This window comes from Telmatherina bonti (assembly GCF_933228915.1).
Source record: "Telmatherina bonti genome assembly, chromosome: 14".
Taxonomy (NCBI): domain Eukaryota; kingdom Metazoa; phylum Chordata; class Actinopteri; order Atheriniformes; family Telmatherinidae; genus Telmatherina; species Telmatherina bonti.
In genome coordinates this window covers 25,146,205-25,161,737 of record NC_136612.1, presented here as the reverse complement: position 1 = coordinate 25,161,737, position 15,533 = coordinate 25,146,205, and the positions used below count along the sequence as shown (strand labels likewise).

At 37.2% G+C, this 15,533-nt stretch overlaps 1 protein-coding gene across 1 annotated transcript; it reads right to left on the bottom strand.

Annotated features, from left to right (window-relative positions):
- Nucleotides 1-318: 318 nt before the first annotated feature.
- Nucleotides 319-14,692, bottom strand: lmx1al (LIM homeobox transcription factor 1, alpha-like; the record flags this gene model as incomplete). Its single annotated transcript, XM_079253624.1, has 9 exons — nucleotides 319-473; nucleotides 625-780; nucleotides 861-981; nucleotides 1,076-1,153; nucleotides 1,299-1,462; nucleotides 2,142-2,374; nucleotides 11,714-11,903; nucleotides 12,840-12,928; nucleotides 14,649-14,692. The coding sequence occupies 9 exons, from the start codon at nucleotides 14,690-14,692 to the stop codon at nucleotides 319-321; spliced, it is 1,230 nt and encodes a 409-aa protein (XP_079109750.1).
- Between the last annotated feature and the right edge of the window lie 841 nt (nucleotides 14,693-15,533).

Here is a 15,533-nt window from a genome sequence, read left to right as displayed (position 1 = left end):
TTTTCTTCAGATGGAAAGTGCCATGAAACATATTTCACTGAAAATAACATAAATAGAACCAGGAAAAATTGAAGTCCATCATCTTGGACATCTATACTTCCAGCATGGGATTCTCGTCAGAGAAAGGATATGAGAATATTGTGCTAAATATGACTATGTGTGACTTAAAATAATAGTCTGTTTAAATAGCTGAAGTGTTTGGATCTAGCCTGTATGACAGAGGATGGTCCCACAGGCATGTTGATGGACAGATTCCATTAGCTGCATCTCTGAGGTGAAAGGTGAAACAGGAAGTGAATGGGTGACAGTTTACAAAGGTCAGGAGGTGAAGTAGGAGTTCTGCATGGAGTAGAGACGGTCAATGGGGTTTCCCACTCGTCCTGTCAGGAGGCCTTCCCCTGTTGCTAAGAGACAATCACCAAGGTGACCAAGGCTCCCATCACTGTCCAAATCGTGGAAGACTGTCTCTGAATCTACAATTTAAATAAGATATTTAGGTTCCACCAAGGACATAACATCAAAGCAAACCTTATACTGTAATGATGGTGGGATGATCATTTGAAAAAAGTTTTGATTTCTGAAATACACAATTTCATTTGAACTCAGCTCAACCTTGAGCCTTACCATAAGAATGGAGCTGTTCACTGTTCAGCTGAGGTGGGGTAAGCCCATGTCGAAAAGGCTCTCCACCATAAATGTTGGGATCCAGAGCAAGCAACTGTTGACGTGGCAGAGATGGATACCCCAGCATCCCATCCATGCCATGGGTACTCGATCCATCTGTGAAGGTAAAAACCCATTTTAACCACATCAGTTTAAAGAACCTCTCTTTTTCTGTTGCTCATTTCTTTCTTTTTTACCTTCACTATCATCATTACTTTGGCGGCCCCCTCTGCTAGGTCCTCTCCTCGTCCCTCCAAGTTGCTCCTGTTCTTGCTGCTGCTGTTGCTGCTGCTGCTGTCGGCGAGCTATCTTTTTCATCTAAGTCACAAAAATCACACAATGTGTGGATTTTTTTTTCTTTGCTCATATGCATGTTATAGCTTGTTTTTTTAAGAACATTTTAAAGTCTAACCTTGGCTCTCTGGTTTTGAAACCACACCTGCACAACACGCACTGTCAGCCCAGTCTCAGCAGCCAGTGTCTCCCTCACCTACAAGTTAAGAGTTTTTCCATAGTTTTTACAACACAAAAAATGAGTTACTGTTCTGAAAAACTCAAAGACAGGCCCCCAAACCACAAAGTTTTAAAATATTTTGTGGGATGTTGTTGCTCTGATAAGAAGCTGATCCACCCACCTTCCTGCATGGTTTAGCTGACACTTCAAAGGAGGCCTTGAAAGCTCGCCGCTGTTGAGTGGTTAAGATGGTACGTGGTCGCTTTGAACGCTTGTGTTCCTTGCCTTCGTCACCACCTTTTCCACCACTCGAGCCTCCTCCACCATCCTCGTCTTCACTTTTGACTAAGAAAAACAGACAACTTTATCAGACCAGCTGTCTGTGTGCGTCTGACCTCTGGGCTGTAGTCAACAACTGAGAAAATCAAACTGTGTCTGAGGTGTTTAGTTCCAAGCTGTTGCAGCTCACTGGAGGTGCGGATTCAACTTCACATACTGTAAATAATCAACAGATTCTAATATAAAAGCTGTTGCCCACCTTTGAAGGCAACCTCTTAAATCCTCTACATATGTTACTTGAATCTGAAGGTTGAATTTGTGAATATAAACAGTGAGGTCATGGTACTGTTACACACATTGCCACTGCATCATTTTAAATATTTTTTGTCATTATGATGCTATTCTGCCAAGCAGTTGTTTCCAAGCATCACTGACAGTGCCTAAATGGAAATAACCTATGTAGATCACAAGATGTATTTTACTTTATAATGTTGACATAAAACTTAAAATACCTGATTTCCTAAAGTGCTGCTAAATGATCTGTAGGAAAGTGACAGAGATTGACTGTGCTGGGACAAAAGATAAATATTTGAATATGAAAAAACATTCATTCATTCATTTTCCAAACCGCTTCAGGGTCGCGGGGAAGATGGAGTATATCCCAGCTGTCTATGAAAAAAAAAAAAAAAACAAAGAAAAAAATATAGTTTATATTAAGAACTTTTTTAATTCAAATGCACTGTACCTGATTCAGTTGGTGTGGGACTAATAGCAGCAAGCATTTCCCTCTCCTTTTCATAGTCCATGCGGCAGAGCAGCTGGCCTTCTTTCAACACAAACTCATCACCTCTCTGCAGCCGGCGTTCACACTCACAGCAGCTGAAGCAGCCCAGGTGGTACACCTGGCCCAGCACGCGCATTATCAGTTCAGATCGTCCAATGACCTGCAGGCAGGCACTACACTTTCTTACAAAGAGCCTGGAAGTACACAGAAACGAAAACACATGAGTTTATATGTTTAGATCTATTTATGTTGGAGGATGTGGGGGATGAATGGTGTCTAACTGAATAAATAGGTGAAGTAATTAAAGGTGGATGCATAAACAAAGTACTCCGACACATGTACCCTCAGCTCCAATTATTCTGGAGATTAGCATAGTCTCTTAATTAAAGGCTGCAAAAACATTACCCAATTCACAGTGCAACAAGGTGAACATCTGCTAAGATGAGTTACAGTCATCACTATTGCTTGTTGTTTTCTTTTCTCCCATATGACAGTAGATGGCAGTAGTTAGCCTATGAAATGAGAACCGTCTGTTAGATATGCTTAAATATTGAAAACTATCAAACTCCAGCGTATTCATGTCACCCACAATCTTAAAGCACTTATTAAACTAAATGAAAAAGGCTTAAAACAGTCTTTCTCAGCTCCATTGATTCCCCCTATTACTATTTTCCTCCTTTGTCCCACTATTTCTCCTACTGTGTGACGTTATAACCCTTCAATTTCTCTACTGACTCACAATCTCTTTACATCCCTATTTCCATTCAAAGGGCCTAAGTCTCTGCCTTTAAATTCCTTTCAAATCCTTGTTCTTGCACTTGGTTCCTCCCCCTCCCTGAGTTTTTTTTTCTTCACTGCCAGCATTCCCAGTTTTCCCTCACGCCCTCCCAGCCTGCCTCCCCAGTTCACTGAAACTAATAAAGACAGGATTAATTAGATTGTTGTTTAAACAGTGAGATGGCCAGACAGACGCTGTAAACTCATAACCAGGGATTGGGGATAGCATGGGGTTAATCTCTATCCTCTCACTTATGCACACCAAGCACACACACAAACATTGGTACTCACACACATACATGTGCATGCACAAAAATTCACAGACATTTGCACGTGAGCCCATTGAGTATTACATAGTTTGATACAGGCTTTAACTTTTATACATCGTACCATTATTAATTGTCACATTGGGTGTGCAAAACACCTGCAAACAGAAAATGCTTTTGAGACACTGGATCATTGACACGCCAGCTCAAAAAGAATTGCTAGACAGCAAATACAGAATGGATAACGATACATGGATACAGAAATAGCACCACAACAACATGCAACCTTGGCAAAAAAAAAAGAATAAAGGGAGGGAGAATGAAAGGGGAGGTTAAAAGAGGGACGAGGGGATGAAGGCCGAAGTGTTGACGCTCCCTGACTGAGTGATAGGAAGGTGTTGCTGCCCAAATCTGGAGTGTAAAGAAGGAGCCAGGTCTGCACATTAGAGCTCCTAATCTGTGATTCTGTCCCAAACGCAGCTGCTACAGCTAATCTTTCTCAATCCATCTGCCAAACGCTTTCTAAATTCCCCAAATGACAGTGTCGCTAACTTAATATCAGAAAGCAAACATAAGTACTCCTATAAGCAACAATACAGAGATCTATTGCAACAGGGCACAGTGTTTAACTAAATGTTTCTCAACCTCCCTTCTTACAGAGGCATTATAATTCATTCTAGAGAGATCTGCACTGTAAAGGAGCAAACATGTCAGTCATAATATGTGTGTATGACAAAAGGAAACAATCAATCACCCTGGTCTGAGCGGCTTTACTCCCCATCTGAATACACACTTCAGCATCTTAAACACCTCCTTTCACTGTGAAAATTACTCAACAGAACAGAACCGTCAGGACTGCTTGACATAAGACTGATAATGTTGGTGGTTAAGTCCTACACTCCCTAATCAGGGTGTACCCAGCACGGTAGGAATTTACTCAACATGGCAAATGAAGGCAACTTGGGGCAACTGCCACAGAGGGGGGTCTGTAAGTAGATCAGTCTAATCCCTCTAATAGAAGTATCATTTACACATGGTCCTGACCAGGGTGCAGCTTCCAAAAAGTCACTATGAACATGATGTATAGATGACAACTTAGCATTTAGGAAGCTCCATATTTAGTTTATTAAATTAATACTAGTTAAAAATGCCCTCACATTTAATTTCCATTAATTTCCAATAATCCATTCATAACCATTACTTGGGTCCTGTACATAACTTTGAGAAAATAAATATATGATTATTTTTTCATTTAAAACATTAAGCAGTTTGCTATATTATTTATTAATTTACCTTAATTTAACCAGGAAGTCCCATTGAAATCAGAAATCACTTTTACAAGGGAGACTTGTTCGGTACTCTCGGTTTGGAGGGAAAACTACATTTTAATCAAAGATGATTGTTTTGCTTATACATGTCATAATTTTTTATTATTTTTTAAAGAAAATGAAAATTAATACTTAGTTGAGGTACATTAACAGCCACCTGTGCATTAAAATATAATTAATTTAAATAACATTTCCTAAAATGAACTTATTCCTGGTATATTATGACATGAAAAATGACAAAGACCAAAAGTGCAAGTGCATGATCAACTTTTTGATTATGTGATGTACAAAAGCCAAGGGAGGTTGCAGCAGACAATTTCATATTCAATTCAATGGATTTTGAACAAACGTGTTTATTATGAGATTACATGCAGAGAGGAAGAGAGAGTTGCATCATTGTATAGTATTGTATGTATTTTCTTTTTGCATTATTGTAGAACCCAAGCATACAAATAGACTAACAGAATCTTTGCCATCTCTCTAAGCTGTGTCATGTGGCATTGCTTTGCCTTTGAGCCATAACAAGTTTGACATGGTTTGGACTAGAATACAATCATTCCATAAATATGTATGTTTTTCAGAGCAGTTACAATATTGTATGTGCCTTTTTGGTCAAAACAAATATTTATACTGGTATAGGTTCACTTATGTTAACTCCAGGCTGAAGAGTTTGTTCAGTTTTGTGAGGTTTGGGTTTGTCTTACATGATCCCAGAAGACCCTAGTTACCTTGAAACTGTAGCTCATCTGACATCCACCTCTGTCATTCAGTCTGACACCTGGACAGCTCTTTCTGAATATATTTTTTATTCTCTAATGATTTCAACAGACTTTTGACCCCAAGAAATGGCGTACATTTGTTCTCCCTAAAAATTAAGGTACAATCAAGGATTCGGGAGACAGATACAAAAAGAACAAATGATATGTATCAATCTTACTTTAAAGTTGTATTCTTTTTAGTATTTCTTAGAAATGTATGAGAGTTAGTGAGTGTGTGTGTGTAAATGTGTGTGCACACTTTTGGCGGATATTGCTCTGTGAAGCAAAATGGCTCAGAGCCAGGGTTCAGTAATCACATCATCTCCTTTTATTAAATCTCCCTGCACTGCTTCTGTGTTATTAAAATCTCCCAGCATTCCCCACGATACTTGCTACCCTGCCACCACTCACTCACACAAAAATACATGCATACATGCATACATGCACACGCACATTCACAGACCCACACATTACATTACATATGTATCTATCTATATATCTATAGATATATAGATATGTCTATATATCTATATATCTACATATCTATATTTATAATTATGTCTATGTCTATTTCTACATCTATATCTATCTATCTATCTATCTATCTATCTATCTATCTATCTATATATATCTATCTATCTATATATATATATATATATATATATATATATATATATATATATATATATATTTATAGAGAGAGAGAGAGAGATAGATATAGATATGTGTGTGTGTGTGTGTGTTTGTGTGTGTGTGTTTGAAAAGTATAGCCATGGTTACACATGCACTGTCATATATGTATATAAATAAATAGCCCACTCATGCACTTATACACACAAATATGCTCAGTTAGTGTAAACACAGATTCATAGATAAGGTGCCTGGGTACAAATATGCATATAACACAGACAACACTGTCATGTTTGTAGCATGTCTCCCTAAGACATTGATAGCCTTCTAGCTTATTGGGTTTGTTGTCTGTGGATTCTGAAAGGACACTTGGACAGTCTCACAGTTATATAGTTACACGTTTTAACTCTTATGGTAATTTTTCACACTGGAAATAATATCTAGCACTACAGGGGAGCAAGACTGAGTCTTGAAAGATTGAGGTCCTTCTCTGTATAAAGTAGCAACCAAAAACCTGCTTGATGTGTAAGGTCTGCATGATACATGTCTCTGTGCGTGTTAAAACCACACCTGATGGTACCAAGAATGAATGCTATGTGTCAGGATATAGATGTGTGTTTATGAGTGTGAGTGAGTGGGTGTGTGTTAGTTTAGATAAAACAGTTAATCCCCAGGCCACCAGAACGCAATATCCTGTCTGCCCGTTTCTCATTTCCTGTCTGACTCTGGTGGAGCGGGAAGCAGCGGGGAGGGGGTGGCGGAGGGACGGCGGGGCCCGTTGCCTCAGAAACAGGAGATACAGTTAGTTGGTTTGAGAAAAGTCTACACTGATGTCCCTATCTCCCTATCTCCCTCTCTCTCTCTCTCTCTCTCTCTCTCTGGTGCGACCCCCTATTCTCACTCTTTTTTTTCTTCCTCTCTCTTTCTGCTTTTATTATCTCAGATTTAATAAAGCCGAGGCGAGCAGCTTGTTCTGCCATGAAACATTTATTAGCTGTCTGTTATAAAATTGTTGTGGGGGAGGAAATATGATGGGGTCTCATCACACATTATGCAAAAATCAGTGGCAATTCCAACCCCCCCCCTCCCCAACACACACACGCACACATTGACATACCCAGATAAAAATCAGCCCCTCTGTTTGGTTGTTCCCTCCCTAAATCTGTAAGACACCTCGTCTTTACCTTCTTTATCCCATTTTGAACCCACTCTCCATAAGTGAGAGCTCTCCCTTATGTTCCTCCACTAATATAATCTAGTTTATGTTTTTCAATAGCATACCATCAAAACAAAGAAAATTCCAACGCCCCCACTTTCTTTCATCTGATGCACCTCAAATCATCATCTGTTTTGCTGCAGTTGTACTTAAGGTGTACCTTCACTGCATAAATACATTCATGTCATACTGTTTGTAAAGCCTTTGATTTATATAAATATGGCAATCCTGACCTGTCAGAAGCACCCATGACTGATCTATAAGCACACAAAGCTAGAAAAAAAACTTTTTACATAACGCCATAAACTTTTATTACCATCATCCACAAATTTTTCGAGCAAATACATTTGTTTTAATTATTTTTGTGGCCAACGTCGACTAAACATAAAGAACAATTTGTTTATTTGTAATTTTCACTGACATGTTCTGAGACATATTTTTATTAACAGTAATTCATTAAAAAGGAGAGTGATTAATGGACACGAGTCCAAGCTGATAGGAATAAGGCTTTGTGATTCATGTGATACATCATTGCATAATTCTCTGTAATAGCATTTCCCAGCAGCACTGTGTCAGATCTGTCATCTCGGGACAGCCAGAGAGCTCGACAATTAGCACTACACCCAATCACCCTTCCCACCACCTCCTCCTATCCTCCTTTCTGAGACACAAAGCGGCACTGACTAGGGTGCGGGTGGTTGGACGATTAAGAGAAAACAAGGAATAAATGGGGAGATAAACTGTGTGGTGTCATCACTGCTATCAATCTCAACAAGAAGGAAATGAGGTTTGGTATAGAGAAATATTATTACAAAACAGACAGTGACGAATGAGGTTAAGGATAGAGAGACAGGGAGAGAAATGCTTGGTGGGGCAGAGACATAGTAGGCAGAAGTGGTTTTCTATCCTAAAATTCAGATATTCACTCATTTCACACTGAGAGAATATTCTTTTTAGGATATTAGTGTTTGACTTGCACGCTGTGGAACTGAAAAAGCTTATTCTGCAACTGTGGCAGTTGTGTCTCCCTTTTCTTCAGTTTTCCTTTTTCTTTCAGTGAGTGAGTTTGTAAGCTTAGGTGTTGTCTGTGTGCCCTCCACCCCTCAGCATGAGGTATAAAATGTAAGGTTTAGTGAATATCAACCCCAGTGACCTGTTTTTCAGCTGCCTTTATGGGCTTACATGTGAGTTTTAGGCTTCACACAGCTAGACTACACCCTCTAGTCTCTTTAGGGTCAGAATTATTGAGCAGGAAACAGAGACCCTATAGTCATCAGTGCAGCATGATACTAAAACAGTAAGCCAGTAAAATGACTCTGCATAGGACTGAGGTGCATATTCCCAAATACATATTTAACAGCTAGTGGATCAGGTTTTGCATTTATTATGTTTTGATTATAATCATATTGAAACATATCCTTCTGCTCTTTTTCATTCTTTTTTTTTTACTATTTTATCTTCTTTTGTTTAAATGTATTAAGAATTAATTGAATAAACTAAACTAAACTATTTCTTATTAGAACATAGCACAATTTGTTGTCATTTAAATGCCTAATTTGTGGCTGCGTTGCATTAAATGTGCCCATCATTTCAGTAAAACTGCATTACACCTGTGCAGAATCCTTGAGGGAAATTGTGTGTGGGAAAGTCTGAGAACACCTCATGCTGAGCATCTGGTCCATGACAGGATGAAGTTCCAAAGGATTTTTTTGGGTTTTGACAATAAAAATAAATCCACAGGAAGACTCACTTGAGTTTATTTAGTTTTAATCCCCTCATTTCCATAACAGGTTTAAGCCAACAATAATTGCAACTGGCAATACTGAAAAAGCATTTCATTATTAATTTTTTACTTTTTAAATTTTCCTTTTTTTTTTTAACATATTTTTTTCCACGAGTGCCAATAAGGTGATTACTTATCATCTGACAATTCAGGGAATAAACTTAATTGCAATCGACCAACCCAATCAATATTTTACAGAGCTCTACATTGTATTTAAACAGTCTGACTTCTTGAAGATGCTTCAAAAATATTAAACATGAAAATACAGAATTAACTTTTGCCTTGCAGGCAGTTTGGTCCAGATGTATAAAAAGGAGTTGGAGAGTATTAAACCATTAGATTGGTTTTTGCCATTTGAGTTGGCTTTCAAATATGTTCAATTGTTCATCCAACCCATACATTATTTTTAATATAATCCAAACCCACCCAGTCCCACTCTAATCTAAACCATTTATGGATTTAATTCTAATAGAAAAAGAAATTAAACAAATAGAAACCGATGATCAGGACAAACAAAATGGCCTTGAGCTTATGATGTGAGGGAGTTTTAGAAAAAGAGGTCTGTATGTATTTGTGCTGGGTGATTTAATCAAAGCAATCAATTTTTTTTCCGTTTAAAGAGAGATTTGGACTTGCCAGAGATACTGCTTTAATAATATTTGGTATCTCGGTAGATACAAAGCATCTCTGGGCTGAAAAGCCTGCAAGATGGTACCTTAGCTTGAATGCATTTCATGCATTCATACTGGTGTAATTTTGCATACTTTACCTCAGAACTCATAATCCTAGTGCATGAATGTGTTCAGACATTAAGTGGCCCAGCTTTGCTTTCTTGTAGCAGATGAAGCTATAATGAAGTCGTACATCAATTAACAGGCTGAAAGAAAAATGAGTTTGTGCTAATAATAATATGAATTCCCTTTAAATTCATATACGTTTTCTAAATTCTTGGACAAGCTTATCTGTTTAAGTGCACACACCTGCATTAGACCAGGGAGTGTGTAGTATAAGGCGCTGATGGACAGACTGCTCGGAAAACAAGGAGACATTGTTGCTGATCCACTGAAGGTCACAAGCATCGCTGTGAGCCAAGTCTGGCACCAACTCACACAACAAAGCAACAAGGCATATGCAATATATGGAAGACTAAATCAACACGATTGCGAATGAGCTTGTGACTGTTGATTTGGATCTGTAATTACAATCGTTATGCATGGAAAGCAAATGTGCTTTATCGTGCCATCACTGAAAACAAAGTCAGCTTCATTCATGGTATGGTTTTTGCCTCCACTTTTCCCACTCATTTTTGCAAATAAATGTCACACAATGGGGCTTTTATCTCCTTTCTCACTCTCTCTCCTCCAGATGTCAGGTACAGTGGGAGAGCCTGTGCTGCTGGATGCCGTCTGACACTTTTCAAAACAATGATAACAAGCTGCAGGCTTGTCTGTAAGCTGTCCATCCCTGGAGTTCATGGACACCCACTGACCGCAGCATATACTAAATTACCAAAGGAAAAATGTGCTTTGACCACAAAAATGTACATAGAACAGAATCTTAAAACAAACCAAATTCTCATTTTACCAAGCGAATATTATTTATGCGTTATTGTTTATGCTGCTGTATTTTGTGTTTGTGTGTCTTTACATCACTATGCTACAAGATAAGGAAGAATTGTGTCAAAAATAGTTCATTCTGATTTTGAGCATCAGTACATTAATTCAAAAACATCCACAAAATTATCTGCACTGATGGTCTAAACCAGACAATGACCAGTCATAAAACTGCAATTACAAAGGAAATATACCTCGACATTTGGACTCCCAGCCTAGAATTGTGTTGTGTAAGTTCCTCTCATTCTGCCAAAACAGCTGTGAACAGTGATGGGGTAGACGTCTGAGGTGTACTGGAGCATCTGCTATACCCAGATAGTAGCAATAGATTCTTTAGGGCCTGTGGGGTGTGGTCTTTGTGGATTGGGTTTGTTTCTCACAGATCCCATCAGATCAGATTGTGGTCTGAGAAGCTTGGCGATCGACTCAGCACGTCAAACTCTTATTTCTCACACTCGCGCTCACTTCTTCAACCATTCCTCAGAATTTTTTCCATGCAAATACTCTCTTGTCAGCTATACCTCAGGGATGGGCTGTGGAAGTCTTGATTTGCAAAAATATTGGGTGACAAACATGAAAGCACCTAATGCAATGCCACAATGGAGCAAGAGAGCGGTGCCTGTGTATGATCAGTGGATGTCATTTGGGAGATGCTCCAAAAAAGGGTATAGGCTATTGTCACATTTCACTTTCAACCGTTTTGGTTTGTCTCATGAAATAGGATGTCAGCAAGAGCATAAAATGATCCACACACACACACACACACACACACACACACACACACACACATATATATCTATCTATATCTATCTATATATATATATATATATATATATATATATATATATATATATATATATATATATATATATATACATATATATATATATATATACATATATATATAGATATAGATATAGATAGATAGATAGATAGATAGATAGATAGATAGATAGATACTGATTTGTGCTTTTGGGGGTATAATGCCAACAATAGTTTCATGTAGTGCTGGCTATCCATGCTTTAGCGTCTCTAACACAAGCACACAACAAGCACTACTGAATGGATTTTTCAACACAAAAGTTCACAACTATAAGAATCACGTGACAGATGACAATAAAAAGGTTACATCTCTCCAGACACGTTTCGGTTTTGTTCTTACTTTTCATAGTCGTGCTTGCAGTACAACAGGCGATCTCTGCAGTAACAGGTCCCAGTGAGCGCGCTCAAACACACGGCACACTTGACGCATGTCTCGTGCCAGCTACGCTCGTTCACGCGCAGCAGGAAGCGATCTGCGATGGGAGATTCGCAGCCAGCACAGACCTCTCCCCCTCCTCTGTAATCTGGACCTGGTGGGAGCAGATCAGTGCGTGGACATTGAGGCAGTGAAAAAGCCAAAGCCGCCTGTGGTCACTACAGCTAAGTCCTCACAGTTTTCTCCATCGCTGGATTCCCGAAACTTCCCTGCAACGTGGTCATTTGTGAAGCACTGAACCAACTATTGCTTATGTTTCTGGGATGTATTAAAAATAATCTTGTCATCCGGCAGAGAACTATGACCTGATGTCCAATTCAGCGTAAAGGACACATTAAAAGTCACCAGGTTTGTGGCTGTACTAGGCCTGTGTTTTAACACAATCTTTAAGTTCAAATGATGAAAGAACAATTAATTAAAAAAAAAAGTTCTATTACCAAAGTAACATTTTGCTGCTTGTAACCCAAAAAATGCCAGTTTTTCTTTCACATTGGACTTAAAAAGTGTTGGATTTTTCTGTTGCTAAATTTGTCTCAGAAATACATGTTGAATCTTCTTCTGACATGCAATAGATCGATTAAAGTTACAGACCTAGTATAGCCCTATTGATAAGCTATTTATCAATAACAACATGGGGAGAGGAATATTTGTTTCTTTTATCTTTCCAGTGCTGCATATATATTAGTGCTACCATCATGTCTATGATTATGGAGGAGCCGAGAAATCTTTATTCTTTTTTTTTTTTTTTTTCCATCTCTGAAAATCTTTTATGTCTTCATAAAAACTTGAGCATAGCCTAATATCTCAACAGAAACAAAACCTGCAGTACTGAATAGCTTGGGTTAATTTAACAATGAATGAGATCGTGGTCGTTGTCCGAGTTTGTCCTTTTCGTCTTTGTGTTTTTACAAACTTCTGAATTAATTACAAGCCTTCCTATTTATGATGATAAAAATGCGTAGACTAATTATTAAGCACTTATATTTTCAAGAATCTCATGCAAAAAATAATCAGGAAGGCTAACACGTACCAAAAGGCGTGGAGGATGGAGGCTGCTGCAGACAGGACTGCTGGTTCTCCTCTGTTTTCATCCCTTCTCTCCTTCCCTTAGTGTGATCGCTTCAGAAACAAAAATGCTACATTTTATAACCTTAGATATAAACAAAACCAATGCAGTTCACAGACCTAAAAATAGACAAATGAACACAAAACAAGTCTCAGAAGGGTAGCTATGAAAATCAACCAGTTTCATTTTTCTTTTTCGCCACATTTTTATATAATTACGATACAGACGGGAAAGTAGACAGAAAAAACACGCTGGATTTGGTTCAAGTTGTTAATTGCAAATTAATAGTAATAATAATAATAATAATAATAATAATAATAATAATAGTAATAATTATGATGATGATAATAATAACAAAGAAAGATAGAACGAAGGAGAAAGACTAAATGATTTGAAAATATAAACAAGGTTACACATGCAATAATTATATATATATATATATATATATATATATATATATATATATGTATGTATATATATATATATATATATATATATATATATATATATATATATATATATATATGTATGTATATATATATATATATATATATATATATATATATATATATATATATATATATATATATATATATATATATATATATATATATATATATATATATATATGTATGTATGTATATGTTTGTGTGTGTGTGTGTGTGTGTGTGTGTGTGTGTGTTTAACTAAATTTCGGCCTTGAAAAAATAAACATAGTGATGAATTCCTTAAAGGAAAAGAAATAACACGATGAGATTTATGCTCATGATTTAGAGATTCCGAAAATGCAGCCGACGCTTTTTGTTTAACAATTTTTGGCTTGACAATTACAAGACTTGTCCTATTGTTCTACATCAGTTGAACATCCAACTGGCTTATTTAGGCATTTTCCCCCCATCTTATGTTTTGTAGGCTACATGTGTTGGTTAAGAGCTAATATTTCAGTCTCATATTGTATTGTTATTGCAATTAATTTTGCTTAATGATGTTTTCTTCATATAGCTTTAGACACCAACATAATGACCATGAAACAAAACCGGCAACATAGAATAATATAATCAGTGTCAACGAATTAAACGAATTATGTAAATAGAGCTGATCTGATTTGGCATTTTTCCTAAGTGGGTTGAATAAATGAACATATTTCTGTCTAGAACCAATAATATGTATAATAACCTGCTGTCATGTTAACGACTTTCTGGAAATGGCAACATGATATTTGTATTAATAATTTGTAACTTTTTTTTTTTTTTACATTTACCTATAGCCTATTTTTATGTTACTGTCTGATCTAAATAACAAATAATTCTAATTTTAAAGGCAGTTTTAGTGTGAATCCGGTAGAAACGTAGGTGATTTTTTACAGCAAAGTCAATGTGCATTACGTCTGTAGGCTAGTTGCAATGACGCACATAAAGTGATCAAATAATTGATTGCAATTACAGTTAGCCACAATAGCTATCATGCACTCTGCAAAGTATAATTTTTGATTAAATACAATAAAATGTATAAAAAGGAAAAATAGTTTCTCTACGCCACTGACTTTATAGCAATCTTTAAAAAAAAAAAATTGTGGTCTCATTTGTTGTAAGACAAAAATGTCATTGGGATTTACTCAGTTCACTTGATGTCATCCATAAATTAATCTAATAGCTTTCCCACTAAACAACTGCTGGAACTGGAAATAGGACACACCAGTTCAAACAACGCGCCCACCAGCACATCAACCGGCTGCGTGCACTGTCAACCTGTTCCTTAGTTGCGGAGTCCTACCTTGAGGTGAAACACACTCCTCCTGAAATCTCGGTTGGCAACATTAAAAGCTGGGCAAACTTTCAGCTTTTATTAATGAACACATGCGATTAAAAGACTATCCAACTGCACCTTACAATTCGGCGTGCATGATGCTCATGGTAAAAATCCAAATAACATGATGACCAAAAGTACGGTCTATTGTCTCCTCTTTTCTCCAGCAGCCGTGTGTGCGCACTGACTTGTTTTGTGCGTAGAAAGGAGCAGAGGGAGGAGATGGACAGACAAGGAAGGAGGGAGGGAGAAGGTGCAGAAGATGCTGAGGGAAGATGAGTGATATTGCAGCCTATTGATACCTCAGATGGGGAGGATCTCTTTGCATTTGTGTTCAGGTTAGACGGTGATTTAGGCGCAGCGGAAAGGTGAAATGACTTGCGCTGATATATTGGTATGCATTCACACAAGAAAAAAAATCCATTATGGTTTTAATAATGTCATATTCTCAAACTTTTTGAATATAGGTATATGTCAAAGAAACAAAGGCAATTTAAGGATGTTCGTGCTTGAATACAGTTTTAACTCCATCTAGATAGGTTAAAAAAAAAAATATTGCTCAACTTTAAATCTCATTCTAAACATATTAATATCCATATGACAGAAAGTGTTTTTGTGGTTGTAAGAAAGTTGTATGAAGTTTTAAAATAAAACACAGCACTGAATTTAGAAATAAACGGTTTACTGTTGTTTCTACACGTTTTTCTCTCATATCGAAATATCGCCCCCTTGTGTCAAAATTGTAGCGCTGCAATTACTTTAAAAGTCATTTACATACATCTTTGTATAAAAAAAAATATTCATTTGCAGACAAAAAAAAACAACAACAAAAAAAAAAACCCCTAAAAAGAC